At 45.7% G+C, this 20,829-nt stretch overlaps 1 protein-coding gene across 1 annotated transcript; it reads left to right on the plus strand.

Moving 5' to 3' along the window:
• The first annotated feature begins 4,113 nt into the window (after positions 1 to 4,113).
• On the plus strand, positions 4,114 to 11,490 carry LOC144103893 (uncharacterized). Its single transcript, XM_077636598.1, has 2 exons — positions 4,114 to 4,770; positions 11,062 to 11,490. The coding sequence occupies exons 1-2, from the start codon at positions 4,117 to 4,119 to the stop codon at positions 11,488 to 11,490; spliced, it is 1,083 nt and encodes a 360-aa protein (XP_077492724.1). The 5' UTR covers positions 4,114 to 4,116.
• Positions 11,491 to 20,829: the final 9,339 nt, after the last annotated feature.

Consider the following 20,829-nt stretch of genomic DNA (forward strand, 5'->3'; position numbering starts at 1 on the left):
ACGTGTGTGGTGCTTGTGGCCTAAAGGCATTTTTTACATGCACCGTTCTAACTATTCGCGTTCCTTGCTTCTCTTTATGTTCCTATATTGCATTGTTATATTTTTGTGACCTTTGTTTTTCCACATCAACCTTGTATACGCTCCCCCCTTATGTAATACCCCGACAGGGGCCTTTAAGGGACAATAAATGATGATGATGATGCAGAGTGAAAAGGTACTAACAGCAAAGAAAAGGCCAGCAATATGGCATGGCTTGGTGGTTGGGCAGCTTGATTAAGAAATGCAGCAAGCAAAACAAATTGGATGCAGATGTAAATAAACTACAGTTGACACATAGACAACACATGATGTAAACAATATCAGTTCAATGAGGCAATGTATCCACAGCACAATGTAAAATCTTGGGTAGGTTTCTGTAATGTGCAGCATAATGCACCGCGCTAGCGAATATTACGTAAATTTCAAGATGCAGAAACTTACGTTACACATCAAGGAATGCAGACAAACCTGACTACAATGAAGAGGTAAAACATCGCAATATAGTTCAGTGCAGACAAAAATTGTAACTTAAAATGTGATCAAATCCTCATGCAGGAGAAGCACAATTTAGTCAGTGAAAGGATGGCAACAGGGAGGTACCTTTTCAAGATATTTCAGTGTTGTTTCAAAGCCACTCGTGGCGACTTTGGAGCATGCAGAAACCAGAGCACCACATGTCATTAGGTTTGCTTCCCTGCACAGCACTACCAGCACACGATGGCGCCAAATGAAGCAGCAGTTAGGCTGGCAGTGTTGCGTGAAAAACGAGTTGCCAGAATGAAAGCTATTGCCATTTGCACCATCGTCGTGACAGTCGATGAGAGAATAGAACGGCTACTGGAAGGCTGCAACCGACCGTGCCACTGGTTGCAAAGAGCACCATCGACAGGTACGGGAGGCATAAACGCACGCAGACAGCCTGGTTATCAGTTGTCCACACCACTACATCTTCAGTGGCACTGTCAGCAAACATGAGATAAGGCACGAAGCATGGCACAAATGCTTGCCGCACCACGAGCAGTCACTTGCGCAATAAGGCAAAGACTGCCATCTGCCATCTGAGTGGGCAGTTCGGATCTAGGCAGTTCGACATATCTGTTTTTGTGACCAAGTACGGTGAATGTATAAAGTTTGAATTACATGTGTTTGTCCAAATATTTCAGAAGAGTTTGATGCAGCCAATAATGCGTAATATCCATGTTCATTACATCAGGGTTTGACTGTATCGGGCTATCTGCCTACTCTTGTGAATTCTGAAATGCCAGTACAATTGGGTCCATTTGTAGAAAACTTCTCTTAGTACAAACAAAGGAGGAGGAGAGGAGGAGGAGAACTACAATGTAACAGGAGAGGTCTGCCTTGTTGTCGGCCTGGCATGCTACTCCAGGTGAGGGTGAAAGAAGAGAAGAGTAGAGAAGAGGATGGTGAAAAGGGAGAGAGAAAAAGAAAGGGTGAATGTACGAACAAAGGTGACATGACCATCACAATGAACGTTAGTACCATGGCGCCAAATCTCAGAGCATATATCGGCGAATGGAAAACCCAGTTACAGCAAACACAGAACCGGCAACAACCCACATGCCAGGGCACGCTTCCATGAAAGATGTCAATACCGTTTTCACGCCATGAAAAGGGAAAAAAAAGACCTGAGAAAAAATTCTGCCCCTGGCGTGCAACATCACCATGGCTTCTGCATGCTGAGAGGCCACGGTGAAGCTTGCCCATTCCAGGAACAAATCTTGTGGCAGAGAAGAGGAATGGCACACTCATACCTTGCTAACCTTTCTCCCCTTCAAACAGGGTATAAAGAATCTTTCTGTGGAGGGTGACAAAGCGCAATCTTATCACACCTGAACAAAACTACCAAAAAGATGCAATCTCACCCTAGGCATGTTCATAAGTAAAGCCAGTTGTCACCTGGGACACATATCTTTATCACAGATTCCATAGAAGCCAGAATAAACGCAACAAGATGGAAAAGCTCAATCATATAGCCTATGAAATTCTCACGTTTTATGCTTGTATAGCTCTTCGCCAAAAGCAGATAGGCAGCTGCGCCTGAGCTGTTAGTGCCAGGAGGGTCCCAAAAAGACCCTTTCACGTCCACTGTTATCATGCTAAGCTCACCAAGTGCCGCTTCACTTCACTTCACCCAAAAATGAACTCTTACTAAGATTAAACCTCGGCCGACATTGAATGTTTTCTGTGTGCAAAAACCTGCTGCCACTGCACGTGCACACGGTGCAGCTGTGATCTCTTGTGAAAGGCTGTCACGGGTTAGTGTGACAGCATCCCAACACAATCCAAGCGCAGTAGACGCAGTGATGACAGGATGATGTTTTCTAACCCAAGTCAAGATGGGCAATGTAGTGAAAATGTGTCAGTGTCAGTGAGCTGCCTTGCCAGGACAGCCCACAGCCATGCATTTTAACGTGCCATCATTTAGGGTACATTTTGCAGACAGGGCAGGGGTAATAAGATAACAAAGGGTGCTTCCACATGTTTTCTTTTAATCCGTTTTAGCTTTCATAGGATTGGAAAGTTCTCACTGGTGCCCCCAAGCTATCTCCTGTTCTGGTTTTCTTTTCATAGTTCTGGCCATGGTGGGCCGACCATTTTTGTTTTCACTGTCTTCTGGGTATTGGCAATTTGAAAAGCACTGCTTGCCTGCACTATAGTTTGAAGGGGAACAAAAACGGTTGCCCCTAAAGTTATTCTTATTAGTTTCCAATGGCTTGTACTGCTCCTTTTGCAAAAACGTTAAAGCACTCAGACATCATATTTCGAATAGACTTCCTCAGCATAAAGATGAACTATGTTCACACTGGATACCTAACCAATCAGAAAGGCAGCACGCAATCTAGCTGTTGCATCATTTACCCTGCTAGAAGTCGCCGCTATAATTTGGCACCATTGGTCAGAAACAATACTTTCTTGAACAGATCAAAACATTAAATACAGTAATACTTCGTTGACACTTTTTCTTAAAAAGTTGCGCAGGAAAACGTGTGATCCAAACTGCATAATTTTGAGAAATGTAGCCGTTGAATGAGGCACAAAGACATTCATTGATAGATCTACTTCATAAAAATATCGATTAACATTTTGTGGCACAACATCTGAACAGAACCATCTCCAGTGCGCGCAGAATTCAGTCCGCATTTGCGCTGTCTAAAGTGTAGAAGGAACTTCGTAACGGTTACAGTCTGACGACGGCAATGACGAAAGTAAGCAAAATCTCTTCCTCGTAATTCTCGGATGCTTTGCCCCTTTGCACTTAATTACTGCGGGGAAGCCATCATGGTGGCTGACTTTCGAAGGGTTTCTGCTTTTTAAGCTGCATTCTCCACACCTGGCCCGGTCATATGTCACTTTAGTTCAGAGATGCTTCGCCTCCTTACCCTTATGCACCGTGAAGAAACCTCGGCGTTTCTCCTATACACGTCACATCCCTGCAAAAAGGGCTCTCTCGAATGCTAGCGCGCAGTTTTCATTTTTGGCGTTAGTGGCAGTGCTTCACCTTCTCACACTTGTGCGCTGTAGAAAAGCCACTATGGCAGATGACTGGCATTGCATTTCAGCAGCTGATGTCATGTGCCCTCACATTTGGTCAACTTGTATGTTTGTAAATGTGCAGTTGTTCAATACGCAGATTATACAACCATAATTTGTCGAAATTTTAAATTTAGTAGCCGGGAAATTGTGTTATCCGGGAACGTATTAACGAGGAGAAATATAGTGCAACTCTACTCGACATTTCGTACAAACCAGAAAATTTTATGGACCGGGAACGCATCAACGAGGTTTTACTGCATTGCGACTTCCACAATTTCCTTGGGCCTTCAGGCATTATAGTGTCCTTACAATGCGTACAAACAATTAAACTCGCATGCTTGATATATGTTGAAGGACCGGTTAACCCAATGCAACTTACACTGCAGTCTCTTGCCACTCTAGTCAAACACATGCAAAGCAGCAGGAGCTTCTGTGCTGCTCCTTGCAAAAAAACATGAAGCACGTCATTACTTTGCTTTTCCTTTCTCTTGCACCCACATTTTCCAGGCATTACGGACAGTGATGCAAGCAGCAACGGAAGACGAATTCAGAACGCTCCTGGATGCTTTCATGGCATGGTGTGAAGAAGAAGGGGACACGAACAATGGCCTTGGAAGATTCAATGGGTACTTCAAGGGGCACTATGGACAGCGTCCAGAAGTCTGGGCTTCATGCTTTCGGAAAGCGGCCGGGATCAACACGAACATGAGGCTTGAGGCACTCCATAGAGTCCTAAAATATGTGTATCTCGACGGGAAACAGAATAGGAGGATCGATAATTTGGTTTCCATACTCATCAATTTGACTCGGGACAAAATTTTTGACCGTCTCATAAAGCTTGAACGCAACAAGGACGGCAAATTTCAAAAAGAAACAAGAGACCGGCACAAAATTGGACAATTAATCCCTTCAGCACATGTGGCAAGTGCCGGCATCCAACAGTGGCTGGTACGGTCACAGGCCACCCCAACCACCAGCTATGTGGTTACTGCATTGCACAGCGGCACCTGCAATGAGCAGTGCGCATTCAGATGCCCGACATGCCACATCTGTGTACACAATGTCACGTGCTCTTGCCCAGACAACACGATGCGAAGAAATTTGTGCAAACACGCGCACGCAGTGTTCAAAGGAGGTGCAGAAGACGGCGCCAGGAACACACCATCGCCAAATGAGGTATGTCCAGACAGTGCACAAAAACTCTGCAGTAGACAAAAAGAAAGGCAAGCCTTCCAAAAAATCATCCCTAATGTAATGCTACATGCAGAATGCATGCCGACCTTTATTCCTTGTAAGATGAACAACGTTGTTGCTGTAGCATACGCAATATGAATGTTTGTCATTTAGGCTGGCCCCTAAAGGAAGTGACTTCCCAGGATAAGTTGTTGCCTAATTTCATGTTGGTACGAGACAAATCCATGTTCAGAGAAGACAAAGTGTACAAGAAAATAATTACCATAATACAAATGCTAGTGGAAAGCAGTTATATTTTCTTCAGTTCGAAAAACATGATATTCTGCCGTAGCAACAAACTTTTCTTGCTCTACAACGTGTTCCGCAATTAAACGCGCGCCACAATATGCACCTCAGAGCTAAACTGGTGAATTTTTAGAGTTCAAATTTTGCACAGAAATGGTATTTGGTCAACAGAATTGTTTTATACTGCATTTTTTTGGGGTACTTGGCTGAATCAATAAGAAAACGTCAGGTATTCGCATCATCTGCGGCGACGATGAAACAAATCGGGCACGGCGGACCGCGAGCGACCATGTGGCCTAACAGACCATTCTTCTGCCTTGTACAGGTCCTTGCTTTTGGTCTCGTCGGAACAACAAAGCAAATCAACCAAGTTGACGGGCAGATCGACCTTCCAAACCTGCCAGATGCAGTTGCTGATCCCCGATCTGCGGCTGCGTCAAGATTATCAAGGGACCGAAGCTCTCTTCTTCCTTTGGCGATATCTTTACTGTTCCGTGATGCACCGACAGCGCCACCATCACGACACGTGACCTCATCGCTTTGGAATATAAAAGAGCAACTTCAAGCCTTCGACTTCAGTGGGCACGGCGGACCGCGAGCGACCATGTGGCCTAACAGACCATTCTTCTGCCTTGTACAGGTCCTTGCTTTTGGTCTCGTCGGAACAACAAAGCAAATCAACCAAGTTGACGGGCAGATCGACCTTCCAAACCTGCCAGATGCAGTTGCTGATCCCCGATCTGCGGCTGCGTCAAGATTATCAAGGGACCGAAGCTCTCTTCTTCCTTTGGCGATATCTTTACTGTTCCGTGATGCACCGACAGCGCCACCATCACGACACGTGACCTCATCGCTTTGGAATATAAAAGAGCAACTTCAAGCCTTCGACTTCAGTGGGCACGGCGGACCGCGAGCGACCATGTGGCCTAACAGACCATTCTTCTGCCTTGTACAGGTTAGTGCTTACTACAGCTCTGTTAAAAGCGACAACCGTTGTCTTTTGGTCTTGCCGTGCCCACAGCAAGCTGTATTGATGGTGTATGACGTGTACTGCGTATGCTTGCTCCTCTTGAGCGGAGATATCGAGTTGAATCCCGGACCTGACACGGAAGGTTCCAGCACAAATGAACTGCTTGAAAAACTGCTTTTGGGACAGAATAAATTAATTGAGGATGTTGCAGCACTTCGTATACAACAAACTAGCATGGAAACACGTCTGACGGACTGGGAGACTCGATTTACAGAAATGGAGAAACAAGCCGCGCGCGTGGAAGCACTTGAAAGCACGGTTAAAGCCTTAGAAGCGAAAATTACGGATTTGGAGGATAAAAGTAGACGCTCGAATTTACTGGTTTTTGGGGTATCAGAGGAACCAGAAGAGACAGAGGCTGTACTGCGTCGTAAAATTCTAACTGATATATTTTCTACCAAGTTACAAATCACGTGCAAGTCTGTAGCCCGAATACATCGGATCGGCAAGAGCGATAAAACGCGGCCAGTAATTTTATATTTTCAAGATTACGAAGAAAAGAAAAGTGTCATGCAAAATGCTTTCAAACTCAAAGGTTCTAATACTTCTGTTCAAAACGATTACTCACGAAACACTCTCAGGAAGCGTAAACTTTTGTGGGACAGTACTTCAGAGGAAAGGGAGCACAAAAGAAAAGTTCAACTAATCAACGAGAAACTTCGAGTCGACAACGACCTTTACATTTGGGATGACGCTAAAAACTGTAGGAAAAAAATTGGTAAATATAACAGTGCTAAACAAGACTGACTTCTCCGGACTGATACGAAAGATATGCGCATATTAAATATAAATGCACGCAGCATTGTTAACAAAAGTGATCAGTTAGAGGCTATTATCTTAGGTTACAACCCGCACATCGTTGTTTTGACCGAAACTTGGCTACACAGTGGCATAGATGATGAAGACGTCTTTCCACCATCTTACAGTGTTTTCCGTCGTGACAGATCAACAAGGGGAGGCGGGGTGGCTGTGCTGGTAAAGCAAAACTTGTCAGCAACTCTCTTGTGTCAGGCTGATAGCATTGAAACTATTAGCCTAAAGATTTCTTACTACGAACATTCATTCTTGCTATTTGCCGTTTATCGAGCGCCTGGCTCACCACCTCAATTCCTGTGTGATTTGCGTGAGCATGTCAGTTCATTCGTACATAAAAAAATTTTTTTAGTGGGGGACTTTAATCTTCCAGGAGTTAACTGGGAACATTGTTCTTCTAGTGGCGAATTTAGCACTCATGTTAATTATATGCGTGAAATAATCTTATGCCACAATTTGCACCAAGTTGTCAACTTACCAACGCGAGTGCATGGTTCTTCATCATCAATGCTTGATCTTGTCTTCGTGAGCAAAACAATCGAGAATTTTTCTGTATCAATTGAACATGGAATGTCTGATCATAGGATGGTGTACTATTCGTGTCATTTAAAAAAATGTACCGCTAAGAAGGCAAAAACTGTACAAGTGAAGGACTTCACACGTGCCAGAGACGAAAGCGTGTTAGATTACCTCGATTTACACCTAAGCAACTTTCACGGAAGCAATGTAGTAGAACTTTGGGACAAGTTCAAAAAAATCTGCACTTATTGCATCGAAAATTTCGTTCCAACGAAAACAAAGAAAACAGGAAATGAAAACCCTTGGATAACGCGTGAAGTCATTCACTTGAAAAGAAAAATAAAACGCTTAAGACGACGGAATGCCTCACCAACTACAGTACAGAACTTACAAGCTACGCTGAGCTCGTCAATTGGGCATGCCAAACGGCATTATTTCAATAACACTTTGCCGCACTTTATTCGTACGGCTCCAGAAAAATTCTGGAAATTTCTGAGCAAAAAGAACAAGGCAGTGGATCAAATAATTAAAGATGGCATTCCCGTTGTCGAAAAGCAAAGTATCGCCGAACACTTTAATGCATTCTTCCACAGTGTGTTTATTAACTCAGAAGAGCTTGCACTTCCCTTTTCACCTTTATCAAATGTATCTCCTGAATTTGTATCCGCTCAAGGTGTGCTTTCTATGATCCTTAATCTAAAAACAAAATCTACCCCAGGACCGGATAACATACCGAATGTTTTTCTGCGCCGATACGCAGAAATGCTGTCACACTTTCTGGTAATAATTTTCGGTGCGTCACTGTCCACTGCAGCCCTTCCCCCTGACTGGCGAACGGCACGTGTAGTACCAGTGCCTAAGAAGGGAGACCCCACAATGATTACTAACTACCGACCAATTTCGTTAACATCATCTTGTTGTAAGATGCTTGAACACGTCATAGCCAACTTCATCAGAGATTTTCTGGAGGATAACAATATACTTTCACCTGCGCAGCATGGTTTTCGTAAAGGATTTTCTACGGTGACACAATTAACAACGGTAATCCATTCCCTTGCTAGAATTTTAGACAAATCCGGCCAGGTGGACGTTATTTTTTTAGACTTCAGGAAAGCCTTTGACCTTGTTTCACACTCTAAGCTTATTGAAAAACTTAAAATGATTAACCTTCCTCCTTTCATTATTAGCTGGGTTGCTGCGTATGTCACTGATCGTAGACAGTTTGTTAATATTGATACTTACTACTCCCATGAACTTCCAGTTACTTCCGGCGTCCCTCAGGGCAGCGTGCTAGGACCATTGTTGTTTTTAATATATATTAATGACATTGTGAGCGTTATTACTGAACCCGTCCAAATAAGATTGTTTGCAGACGACTGCGTGCTGTTCAGGGAAGTGTCAAGCGAGGATGACCAGATAACTCTTAATAATAATCTACAAAATATTCTTTCCTGGTGTCATTGTTGGGATATGCAATTGAACGCTGACAAAACAGTGTATATGAAAATAACCAAGAAACTTAATAACCTTTCTTTTCCCTATGCCCTCGGGACAGAACCACTAACCGAAGTCAGCGAGTATAAATATCTTGGCGTCACACTAACAAACAGCCTAAACTGGAACACTCACATAACTAACGTATGTGACACAGCTTTTCGGAAACTTTGCCTTCTCCGTCATAAATTGAAGCATGTCCCCGCCGAAACTAAACTTTTAGCTTATACATCATTAATAAGACCAAAACTTGAGTATGCATGCGTAGTGTGGGACCCTTATACCAAAACTAACATTGACGCTCTCGAAAGAATACAGCGTAAGGCAGTCAGGTTTATTTTTTCGAAGTACCGTACAACTGATTCCCCGACAGCACTAATGAAACAACATGGAATACCGACACTGGAACTGAGAAGAAAAATTCAGCGCTTAAAATTTATGTTCCTTCTTAAAAATAACCTTCTTGCTCTGACTCCTGATCCGTACATAACACTACTTACGGCACGCCGAACACGACATCGACACGATGACTCTCTAACGCCATACAGCACCAGAACTAATGTTTTTAAATATTCTTTTTTTCCTCGCACGATAACAGATTGGAACAACTTACCTCTGCCTCTTCTAACCAGCGTTGATTCAATTGAAACCTTGAATTGCTCTTGAATATTTTTCTTGTCTGCTTTTTGGTTGCCCAAACTGATCGTGTTTTTGCCTTGCTGCAAGTTTTACATTTCATTTTTGCATATTTTATTCATTGGCTTACTTCTGTTTGTTTCTGTTTGACTTTCCCAATTGAAGAGCTCGGTTTGCATTTCGTTTAGTCCTTGTTTTGCTCATGTTCTATTGCCCATAGAACAAGTGTTTTGAAATTATTATTTGCTATCTTCGTTCTATACGCTGATGCCAAGTGTATGCCCCTCCTGCTTGGGCCGTAAAGGCCTGCAGTATTGAATAAATAAAATAAAATAAATAAAAATAAATAAAATTTTCGCACAGACTGCGCCGGTGGCACCGTTTCCTTTGTCAGACGTGGAGATTCAGCAAAGGAGGCAGGGGAGTGTTTTACGGGAGGTCTGAGGATGCTGTACCGCGAAAGTCTTCAAGCTCAGTGCAGTTTTGGGCAAACTAAGTTTTTTGTGGTCATCGATAAAGCAGTTGCTGAAGAGTCTTCAAGCTTCCCGCAAAGGACACCGTCCTTCACGTAATCTTCACGGCTGACCAACGAGATGGGGCCACGGGTGCAATTGCTGACAGAGCAGCCAGTTTCGTTTCGTCGTCACCACAGGCAACAAAAAAATCAGACTTCATATTGCTTCAGGCGAGTACCCAATAAGTGTGGCATAAAACAATTGTGCGGACCAAATGCCATTTCTGTGCAAAATTTGAGCTCAAACAATTCACTGGTTTAGCTGCGAGGAGCATTCTGCGAATTGCACCAAGTCCGTATATGTACTATCTGGCACATGGCAGGCGGCAATAGCAGTGAGGTGCATTACATTCCTTTCCCAACATGCTGGATTACAGGTGACAAAATTGCCCATGCCAAGGGGCAAGTGACAAGAAAGACTGAGCAGACAAAAGGCGGGATCAGACATTCCAAGGATACTGGTCAGTCAGCTGGTGGGATATTTGGGGCCATATGAGTTACCTAATTTGAGTGAACTGCTACAGCTTTTCTATAGTGTGATACAACTCATGAAAGTGCCAAATGCCCTCAAAGGAGGCACTGCAACCAATACCATCGAACCATTATCCCCTGATGTTGTTAACCTGACGAGGTGACAGACGAAAGGGGATTAATCATGCCTGAATTGGACTAACCTCATCTTCATGAAAATAGGTCAATGCCATTGGCTGGGGAGCCTCCATTAAGGGGCATCTGCCACTTCGTTCTCGAGTTTTACCAGACCAACAAAAAGTATGGACACATGGACAGCACCTGGCAGACAGGAAAATCGAAGCAACCATTAAAGGCATACCTACCTTAAAAACGGCCAATAAGGAAAAGAAGTGTTTAACAGTGTGGGAAAAGTAAATTTGTTACTGTACCTATAACTATCTTCCATGCTCCAGCTTGTTTTGACACAATGATCACATTGCAATGTCATCTTTTTGCCTTACCTTATCAGGACCCAACTGCACAAGAAGCAGAGGACAGCCTGACGGCGTCACTAACATCGTTAGGCTCACTGAAGGAGAAAGCTACAATGAAGAGCCCAACACGCTGCCTCCAGCTGCTGGACACCATACGTGGACACCTGCAAGATACGGAACCAGATGAAGAAGTCATCACATGGCTTGAGCCACTATTGGAGAAAACTGCAGAGAAGCTGAACATCGCCTCAGCGCACCTGCCGCAGTCAAGCGTACAAGCGAACAAAAAAATTGACCCACAGCGACGGTTTATATCGACGAAACGCAAACGTGCAAGTGGGCAAGCAAAAATGGCCAAGCCATCACGAGCAGAACAAGAAGACATAGAACAAACACTTATGGCACCAAACAGCGTGTCGCATAAAGGCCCCGACCACACGTACTGCACAAAGCCACGCCCGTAATGATGTACAAAGCTACAGAGCTCTCTGGCAGTGTGTCAAAGGTTGAAATTTCGCCTCTGTTTCTCTTTGACTGTTGGTCCCAGTGTCTCTCTGTAGGCCAACAACTCAAGATAAGGGTCTTCAGTCTTCTTCAGCAGGTGTTTTGTTCCCACTGCTTGCTCTGCTTCCCCATTGGCTTATGGACGTAATGGGCTGCTTGTGATGCGGATAAAGCCAGATTTCTTTGCAAATTTTGCACACTCTGAGTGCAAAAACTAAGGGCCTTTGTCCAAGACCAGTCACATGAATGCCATGATGAGTGAAAAGCTCTTGAAGTGGTTTAGGACATCTGTTGTTGTGGAAACTAAAAGCACTATCTTCGGTACCGAGAGTGGCAGTCCACACAGGTGAAGTACTGCTTGCCACGAAGTTGCAAGAGATCTATCCCCACCATGTTCCAAGCCAGCTTGGGAGCGGATGTTGACAGGAGCGGCTCAGCATTTTGGTGCAGTGTTTTGGCACAGATTTCACACTTAGAGGCGACTCGACGGAGTTCAGTGGATAATACCAGCCAGCATGCAGACTGCCCAGCTCTGGTCCTGCAGTGCTGATTTTTTGGTGCCCTTCATGAAGGCGAGCGAGAATTTCCCCTTTCAAGTGCATTCTGAATAGCAGGTAGCCGTTCTTTTTGTACAGACTTGCTCAGTGCTGCCAGAATGATGGCAAAAGAGCAGGAACTTTGTGCTTTTCCGGCCATTCATGCACACAGAGCCACTGAGGACCCTGGCAAATTTCTTCATTACGTGCTTGATCAAATCGAAGGCAGAATTTTGAAGCCCGATGGCAGCTCCCTGTACGTAGGCACCGACTTCGTCCTAGGTAAGCATTCCTGCTGCCAGGTCACTAGACATGGGCGCCCCGGACAAAAGGTCGGTTGTTCCAAGGCTTCTCCCTGGCATACACTGCATCGTGTAGGTGAAGCACATTAGACGTATGCAAAAGCATTGAATTCATGGTGCAGCAAATCCAAAGAGGCCTTTCCGAGAAGGGCGAGCAAAGGTCAGTTCGACATACTGCCATGGAGCCACGGATATATCCTTCCAAACCGTTCGGCTGCCAATGGTAGTGGCTGCGGTTCCTTTTCGACATGTGCATAGTGTGTTTTGTGGCTTTGTTAGGGATCTAGAGGCATGTGCACCTGGGTACTCGTATCCATTTTACTATTTCTGTTGCAGGACTGAACCCAAGCCACGGGCTGGTGCATCTGCTGACAGTGTTGTTGGGTAGTCTGGGGGATACCTGCCTAAGCACTTCTCGGAACAAAGGAGGACTTTGACGTTCATGAACACTACTTCTTGGCAGGCTCCCCAGGTCCACTCTGATGTCTTGTTGAGATCTCGAAGCACTGCTATTTTTTCCAAGAAATTATCGCAGAAACCTTGCCAGATGATTCACCATTTTAAAAAGTCTAGGCTCCAGCTACGCCTTTTGGCGGAGAAAGCGACTTGCAACTTTTCTAGGGTGAGGATGGATGCACTGGCGGTAGATGACGCATCCCAGGAAAGTCACCTCATTAACGTTGAAAACACTGTGTGGTTCAGGGTGAATCCCAAGGAAGCAAGATGCTTCAGCGTCGCGTCAAGATGTCATTTCTGCTCATCTTGATCATGGCCGAAAACTATAATATCATCCTTGTGACTGACCACTCCAATTAATCCGCTAAGAGTTTCGGACAAGATTTTGAAAGTATTTCAGCGCTGACGTGGTGCCAAAGAGAAGTCTTGTGAAACAGAACTGCCTTATCGGTGTGCTAAAAGCGGTCAGCTCTTGGTATGCCGGAGAAAGAGGAATTTGTCAGAATGGACACTTGAGCCCCTTGTAGACCTTCGCAACCAATGGAAATCCGCTGATGCCAACTTCCACAAGCTCGATGTTCTGAGCAGCGGCTAGTTGATTGAGAGCACCAAGATGCGAGTGAGTGCACCAAGAGAGCACCAAGGTTTCTTACTCAAGTGCTGAGATGTCCTTAGACAAACTTTCTGCAGATGCTAGCGTAGTGTCTCTTATTCTTGCACGTTGACCATTTCTCGAATTTAGCCACACATGAAGGCCAAGGATCAGGCGTTCCCCCGCAGTAGCTGCAAGATTAGCGGCTCGTCTTCACGAAGATGGCTGGTCATATGCAACTTTTCTGTTTCTGGTGTTTTGTGCGAGTGACAGCATCCAGAGCAGCGCCGTCTGTCTTGGTGAATGGGCTCCCCGCCCCGCAACTTGAAGCAACTATTGTTGATGATGCACTTAGTCCTTCTGTCGAGTCTTGGAGAGTGCTTTGACGAGGGTAAGGCCAGTATCTAGCTGGAATGCTCCCAAAAGTCTTTTGTCACGGAGACCGAAAATGAAACGGCCAGGATTAATCGATCCCGCAGTTCACCATAATCGCAACAGACTGGCATGTTGTAGAGCAGAATGATGTATTCGTCGACTGTCTCTGTGGGCTCCTGTTCACACAAGTTGAAGCATGCTGATTCATCAACTTCATTCTTTCAACGAAGTGTCAGTCAAACTTTCCCTTGACAAGGTGATAGTTCTTCGCGTCTTCAGTGGAGAGTGAACATGTTGAACATCTATCTGGCTTGGCGGCCCATCACGCAGAGTAATGTTTGCGCCTGCGTCCCTGGTCTTGCCTATTGAGACCGGATGCGTGGGCAGTATCCAGGCTGATCATTCCGATGACCGGTCGAATGTGATCGCTATGGGCGGCTTCAGTGCAAAGCTCGATGAACTGGCAGTTGCTGCCTTAGCCATCACGGTGGCTTCAGACCACTGAGGATGACAAGAATCTCTTCAGAGACAACAGCTTCCCGCTACTCACATGTCGTGAGTTGGGAGCAAGTGCGGAGAAAGATTACTCTCCAGATGACTGGCAGGGAACAGAAAAACATTCTTTAGAGGGACAGGAAAGTGCACGCTTGCCCTTTGACCTGCGCAGGGAGAGGAGGGCACGCTCTCCGTTCAAATTAGAAGGCGCTTGGCTGTGGGGTTAGACGGCACCATACCACACTACTAGCGCTCCAGATAATGCACCCCACATCAGACCTCAAGCACCAGCAGCAACTCGCTTAGAAAGTGGGTGAAACCTCCAGCAGTGCAGCGCCACAAAATGGAACGAGTCCATTGAAAGGTGATGCTACACCTTGTGCCATGTCTCTGAACATAGACCGTGCGAACTTTCATTTCATTCCTTTGATCCCTGTTTTTCTGCGCATATTGGGGGTTAGAGTTCATTCCATGTTTACTGTTCTCATGTCAACTTATGTGCTACTTCAGAAGTGTTAAGCTCATTCATCATGTAGGCACATTGCAAATTACGCATTAAATTGAAGTCTGTAAACTGACTGCAATGGGACTAGGGTTATTTCTTCTGCACTATGCAATTACATGTGAGCACGACGACTGTATGAAATGAACAGACCGATTCTGGTGGTGATCAACAATGTTCGAGGGGCAGCAAGCAAGGATGTTAGAACAAAGTTCACTGCTCAAAGGAAGTTCGGAAGCCTGCCACGAGATTAGCTGCGAGCCTCAGCTTACAGTCGGCCCTTGGTCCCAGCAGAAAAACAGCAATCCTAGTGACTTACGAGAGTTGACACGTCAAGTGAATTGGAGCAGTAGTTTGAGCATTTCACACCAAGAGCCAACTCTGTCATTCATTTTGAGAATGGCAGCCCTATTCTGATGAAGTGGTAGACTGAGAAGGACAGCTCAAGGGTACAGTACGCTATGCAGTAAGAAATTTCAGAGATAACTACAGGTCTGAGGGAAACAAGATCGAGAAGAAGCAATAATGACAGTTTTTCACCATGTCGCGTCTTGAGATGTTAACAAGCAGGTGATCCGAAGTTACTGCTCAGTAAGATTGCATGGTGCCAAAATGGTTGTGCTTTCTGATCCATCATAGAGCAAGGTGTGGTATCCACGACAGAACAACTGGTGGGGAGTGTTGCCACTGGGTGCAATTAAAAAAGGACCCAGAACTGAAGCTAAAAGCGGCCAAACATAGCCACGCTTAAAGCGTGACGCGGTTTCGTGTGGAAGCCGTAGACTGAACTTGATTCATGGAATCTCTATTAGCGAGTGCAGCTTCATTTTTGTTGCACGTCTGATTTTTGTCAAGTTCATATAGGAGGGCATGCACTATCAGCATTAGAAAATATAACAAAATTTTCAGTGCGCCTTGCACAAGGTGTGAAGAGGGGCTTTTGCCACAAGTGTCTCTGTGCGATGCCATTGCATGCCATAAACTCAAACACAATATGTGATCAAGTGCAAGCTAATTCTTTACAGTTGCTTCATTTACGACTCCAGCCTGATGAAGGATCTCCCACAAGAAAGGCAAAAGCAGTTTGAGTATGCCTTTATGGCTCTTCGTGCTTTCTATGTGACCGGGATATATGGCAAGAAGCCACTGAGGTGCAGACGAGGCATTTGGAAGCCGCTGTACGAGTTTTATCACCATTTGCTTTAGGAACTGGAAGCAGCACTCTCTCAAGGCACTTTGGTGTAGTGAAATGTTGTCTCTGAAGATGTAACCTCCTTTGGAGTCTCGTTTCAGGCACGTGTAGGATCCCGAGCTACACTAGACACGCGTAGGGATGCCTTGATGCACACCATTCCCACTGGCAAGGAGTGTACAGTTAAAAAAAGGGGACCAGTAAATGCGCCGAAATGAGGTTCAAAGTAGCCACGGAGCCAGCCTGAAATTTTCATAGCCATACAGGGTCATAAAAAATAGCCAATTTGGAGTAAAGTAGCTACCACCACCAACCCTGCTAATAGGTCAAACACAGTGGGAAGAAAGGAGGGCGTGATACCTGTATGTTCTCTGCACAAAGGTGTTGCAGGTGCATGCAGCAAAAAGAGGCTGCAGTCTGAACAATCAAATGCTAGAAGTACAAACAGCATATCACCTAGAGAATGCTTGAAAAGCTCAGTCAACATGTCTGTGGGAGGTACACAGCAGTGGTATGGCTTGCAATGTTGCATTCAATGAGAGCAGACTTTGAATGATCTCCAGTAAAAATGCTGGTTTCTGGGGGTTTAGCATCCATCCCAAAGCGACTGAGGCTATGAGGGACGCCATAGTGAAAGGCTCCAGAAGTTTCTTTAACGGGTTCCTTAAAGTGCACTGACATAGCACAGTACACGGGCCTCTAGAATTTCGCCGCCATTGAAATTTAATCACCACAGCCAGGATCGAACCCGTGTCTTTCAGGTCAGCAGCCAAGCGCCATAACTAATGAGTCACTGCGGCGGCTCTCAGTACAAATGCATATCCCCTATTAAACACAAGTCTGATGGGCACAGTGATGAAGAATGAAAGGCTAAATGTCTTGAGTGAACAGAATAGGAGCACAGCCTCTTTAGTAATCCATGGTTAATCAGCGCAAATAAGACTACGACAGCGGAGAAGACAACAACATGGCAAAAGCACTGAAATTTGAGAACATCTCTGCTCTTTTCCAACACCACAACTAATTCACGCGCGAGTTAAAAGGTGCACTGAAGAGAAATCAAGGAAACAACTCGTCTTTTTACCGCTCGATCTACACACATTCCGAGCTTTCTTAGAAACCTCGAATTATTGTCCTGTGCAGCCGATTTCCCTAATTTAAATCAGATTAAACGTCCCGCCTCCTGCCTTTTTTTGAACTCGATGCTGAAGGTAGGAGGAGTCAACCAACGCATGGAGGGCCTTTCATCCTGTCCCGTGGCAGCTTGCCGCTCTGCCATCGGCGGAGTGATACGTAAATCAAAGAGTTCTATTGAACATATACAGCTCGCCTAGACAAAGAAGGTGAGGATCAGAGCCCTGCTAAGCAAGGCTCTCACAACTAGCGAAAACCGGCCACTCGTGGTAGTGGGGAATTTCAATGCGCATCATCAGGCCTGGGGGTACTCTAATCAGTGCCCAAAAGGTAGACAATTATGAGAGGACATGCACGACCAGAAGTTTTCGTTACACACTGACCCCGAGAGCCCCAAGTGAGTGGGCAACAGTGTTAGTGTGGATGCGTCCCCGGATCTCACCCTCTGAAAAAGCGTCCATGGCCTCAAATGGCACAATTCGTAGTTAAATTTTGGGAGCGACCACTACATACTGGTATCCATCCTCAACGAAGGCCTTAAAACACGCAGGGCATGCACGCCGGCCGCCGTCGAATGGGACCAGTTTAGAGCAATCAGATCCAACCAGGAAGGACACTTTTGCGACATCTGGAGATGGGAAATGGGAAAACAGCTAAAATCGAGCGTCATGGAAGCTACCAAAACCTTAGAAGGGGAGGACGCCCCTGAGATTGCCGAAAGCCACCTCCTGCATATGTGGGAGGCTAAGCAAAGCATGGAAACACATCTGAAGCAGCAGAAATGGAACCGCACCCTCCGGAGAAGGTTTTTGGCGCGACACAATAAGGAAATTGAGGATTACTCTTAAATTATGTGAACAAAATTGGGGCAGCAAATGTGACTAGATGGAGGGAGCGATGACCCTCTTTAAAACGTGGGGTATCCTCTGCCATTTGCTTGGCCCGGAAAAGTCGAAAACCAAATCGGAAGTCGCACTCTCCAAAGCTCGACGCTCATTTGATGGCAGCGATGATGATTTCATGCAGAAACTAATAGAACCCTATGTGGGTGAGACCCAACAAACTCCCCTTCAGACTACGATGGTGCGCCCAATGAGGCGCTTGATGCCCCCTTCACGGAAGCGGAAGTTAGAGCGTAATTAGACTCCGCACAAAGTTTGCCCTGGGTCCCGATGGGATTACAAATACTCTGATGATACCTCGACAGGTTACCTCGATAGGTTACCTAATGGAATTCATGCAAGAATGCTGGGAAAAGGGCGAGCTGCCACAGCAATGGAAATCGGCAAATGTCATCTAAATACCTAAGCTGGGCAAGCCTCCGCAGCTAGGGAATCTCAGGCCCATATCACTTAGCTCGTGCGTAGGAAAGCTAATAGATTAAGTCATCCAGACGAGATTAATCGGATACCTGGAAAAGCAAGACCTCCTGCCGCACATAATGATCGGGTTCCGCCCTCTTCTGTGCACGCAGGATATCATGCTGCAAATTAAGCATGACATCGTCGACTCGCGGTCGAAGGATGCGAAGGTGATCCCAGGGCTAGACTTGATGAAAGCCTTTGACAACATAAGGCACGAGTCTGTGCTCAAACGTCTCGGTAATCTAAATGTTGGCACTAAAACTTTCAACTATGTGTGAAATTTCCTTTCCAGTAAGATGGCCTGCGTAAAATTCCAGTCTACTGAATCTTCCACTATTGGGCTGGGCAACAAGGGCACCCCCCAGTGATCGGTGTTGACCCCTACTCTTTAACGCAACCCGGTTGTGTGCGCGCTACCCGGGCAGTTGGAGCGCATAGAGGAACGAGCAAAAGGCGGGAATTAAAAGAAAAGAATTTATTGAGCTGGTACAAGCTTTCATATTCAGCAGAGTCAGCTACTGTACGCCTTATCTCGATTTCAAGTCTGCGGAAAAGATGATAATTGATGGGTTAATACGTAGATGCGTCAAGCACGCGCAGGGCCTGCCCATGTGCACGTGCATCCACGGAGCGACTTCTATAGCTCGGGATGCACAACACGTGGGCGAAACTGGTGGAAGCGGTGCGCGCAGCACGGATTGATAAGATAGCCACAAAAATGGACAGGACTATCCTGGCTAAAATAGCAATCGGTCCGAACAGGGGGCCCTACACCGAAGGCAGAAATTAAGGAGCAAAATCAGGAGGTGGCTAACCATCCCCCCTTTACCTAAGAATATGCAACCCGAGCATAGTAAGACCAGAAGGGAGAACAGAGCGGAAACCACTGGTCTCCGGTATAGTAAGATGCTCTCAGAGCAGGTAGCGTATGTGGACGCCACAAGTGGCCGCGATGGACGAGCGGTAGCCGCGGTAGTAGATGGCCACGGAAATGTCGTTACGGCTGCCTCCCTAAGGGTGTGCTCCGCTGCAGTGGTGGAGGAAGTTGTGGTAGCGCTCACCTGCGTTGGCACAGAAAGAAATTCCATCATAGGCGACAGTGAAACTGCCATCCAAAATTTCCATGCAGGAAAAAATCTCGTCCGGGGCGGCAAAGATTCTCAACCAGCGACAAAGTGCGAGGAAAATTACGTTGATGTGGACACCTGTGCATGCCACCGCCCCCGGCAATGAGGCGGCTCATGAACTAGCTCGAAGTTTATACCACCGGGCTAGTAGGACCCCCTCGGGCAGAGTGGTGAAAGCTTGGCAAAATATGGGGAAATTACTTAACATTACAGATTGGAACATAGGCTGGTACCCCCACCAGACCCGTCTTAATAAGCAGGCAGTGGCGTGGAAAGTACTCCAAACATACACATAGCCACACCCGATCCTGGCGAACCATATGTTCCAGCAGGTAAGATCACACGTGTGTACATACTGCGGGTTGAGAAGGTTCCTCGACCATATAATCCGGGAATGCCTGAATTCTCCTGGTAGGGCGCTGAATATCAATTCCAAAGAATTATGGGAGACCCTGCTGCGTAGTTCAGACCCTGAGCTCCGGCTCCGCCTCATCCGACCAGCTGAAGAGGCTGCCGAGATATAAGACCTCCCGGCTAGCATATGTAAAGCGGTGCCTCCTGCCTCCCCGGCCTAGTACCGAGGGAGGTGGGGAATGCCATTTCTGTTAGAAAATAAAGTTATTTCCTTCTCCTCCTCCTCCGTGGACCTATTCTGCGGCTATGTTGTCTGCGACTCAAACTTTATATTCACAGAAACAAAAAAAAACAAAAAAAAGCGAAACCAAAGCTGCCATGGGACTGGCTGAAAGGCACGACATGCATTGGTTGACTTCTCCTGCCTTCAGCGTTGAGTTCAAAAAAGGTGGGAGCCGGGACGTTTAATCCGATTTAAATTAGGAAAATTGGCCGCACAGGAGAATAATTCTAAGTTTCTAAAAATGCTCGGAACGGTAGATCGAGTTCCCACCGTAAATAAGACGAGTTTAGATTCCTCTTAAGTGCACCTTTAAGGGAGCGAATTACATCGCAAAATCAATTGGCACGTGCATCAGCATCTCTTCAGTCACCCTAACAAGCCATGAAATAGCTTTCCTTGATGACACTTGATTTTGCCTGGCGTATTTTTTTTTGCTCTAGGATCTTTTGTTAATGCATGGGTAAACCATTTGTAATTAGGATCCCTGGTGCGGCTTCACTGAATTTTTGTTCCTTGTTTTCTTTGTATCTCCACCTTCTTTGTGCATATAAAACTGTTTTCTTTTTCCGAATAAACATTCAGTTGCG

The sequence above is a fragment of the Amblyomma americanum genome, chromosome 9, assembly GCF_052857255.1.
Source record: "Amblyomma americanum isolate KBUSLIRL-KWMA chromosome 9, ASM5285725v1, whole genome shotgun sequence".
NCBI classification, from domain to species: Eukaryota; Metazoa; Arthropoda; class Arachnida; order Ixodida; family Ixodidae; genus Amblyomma; species Amblyomma americanum.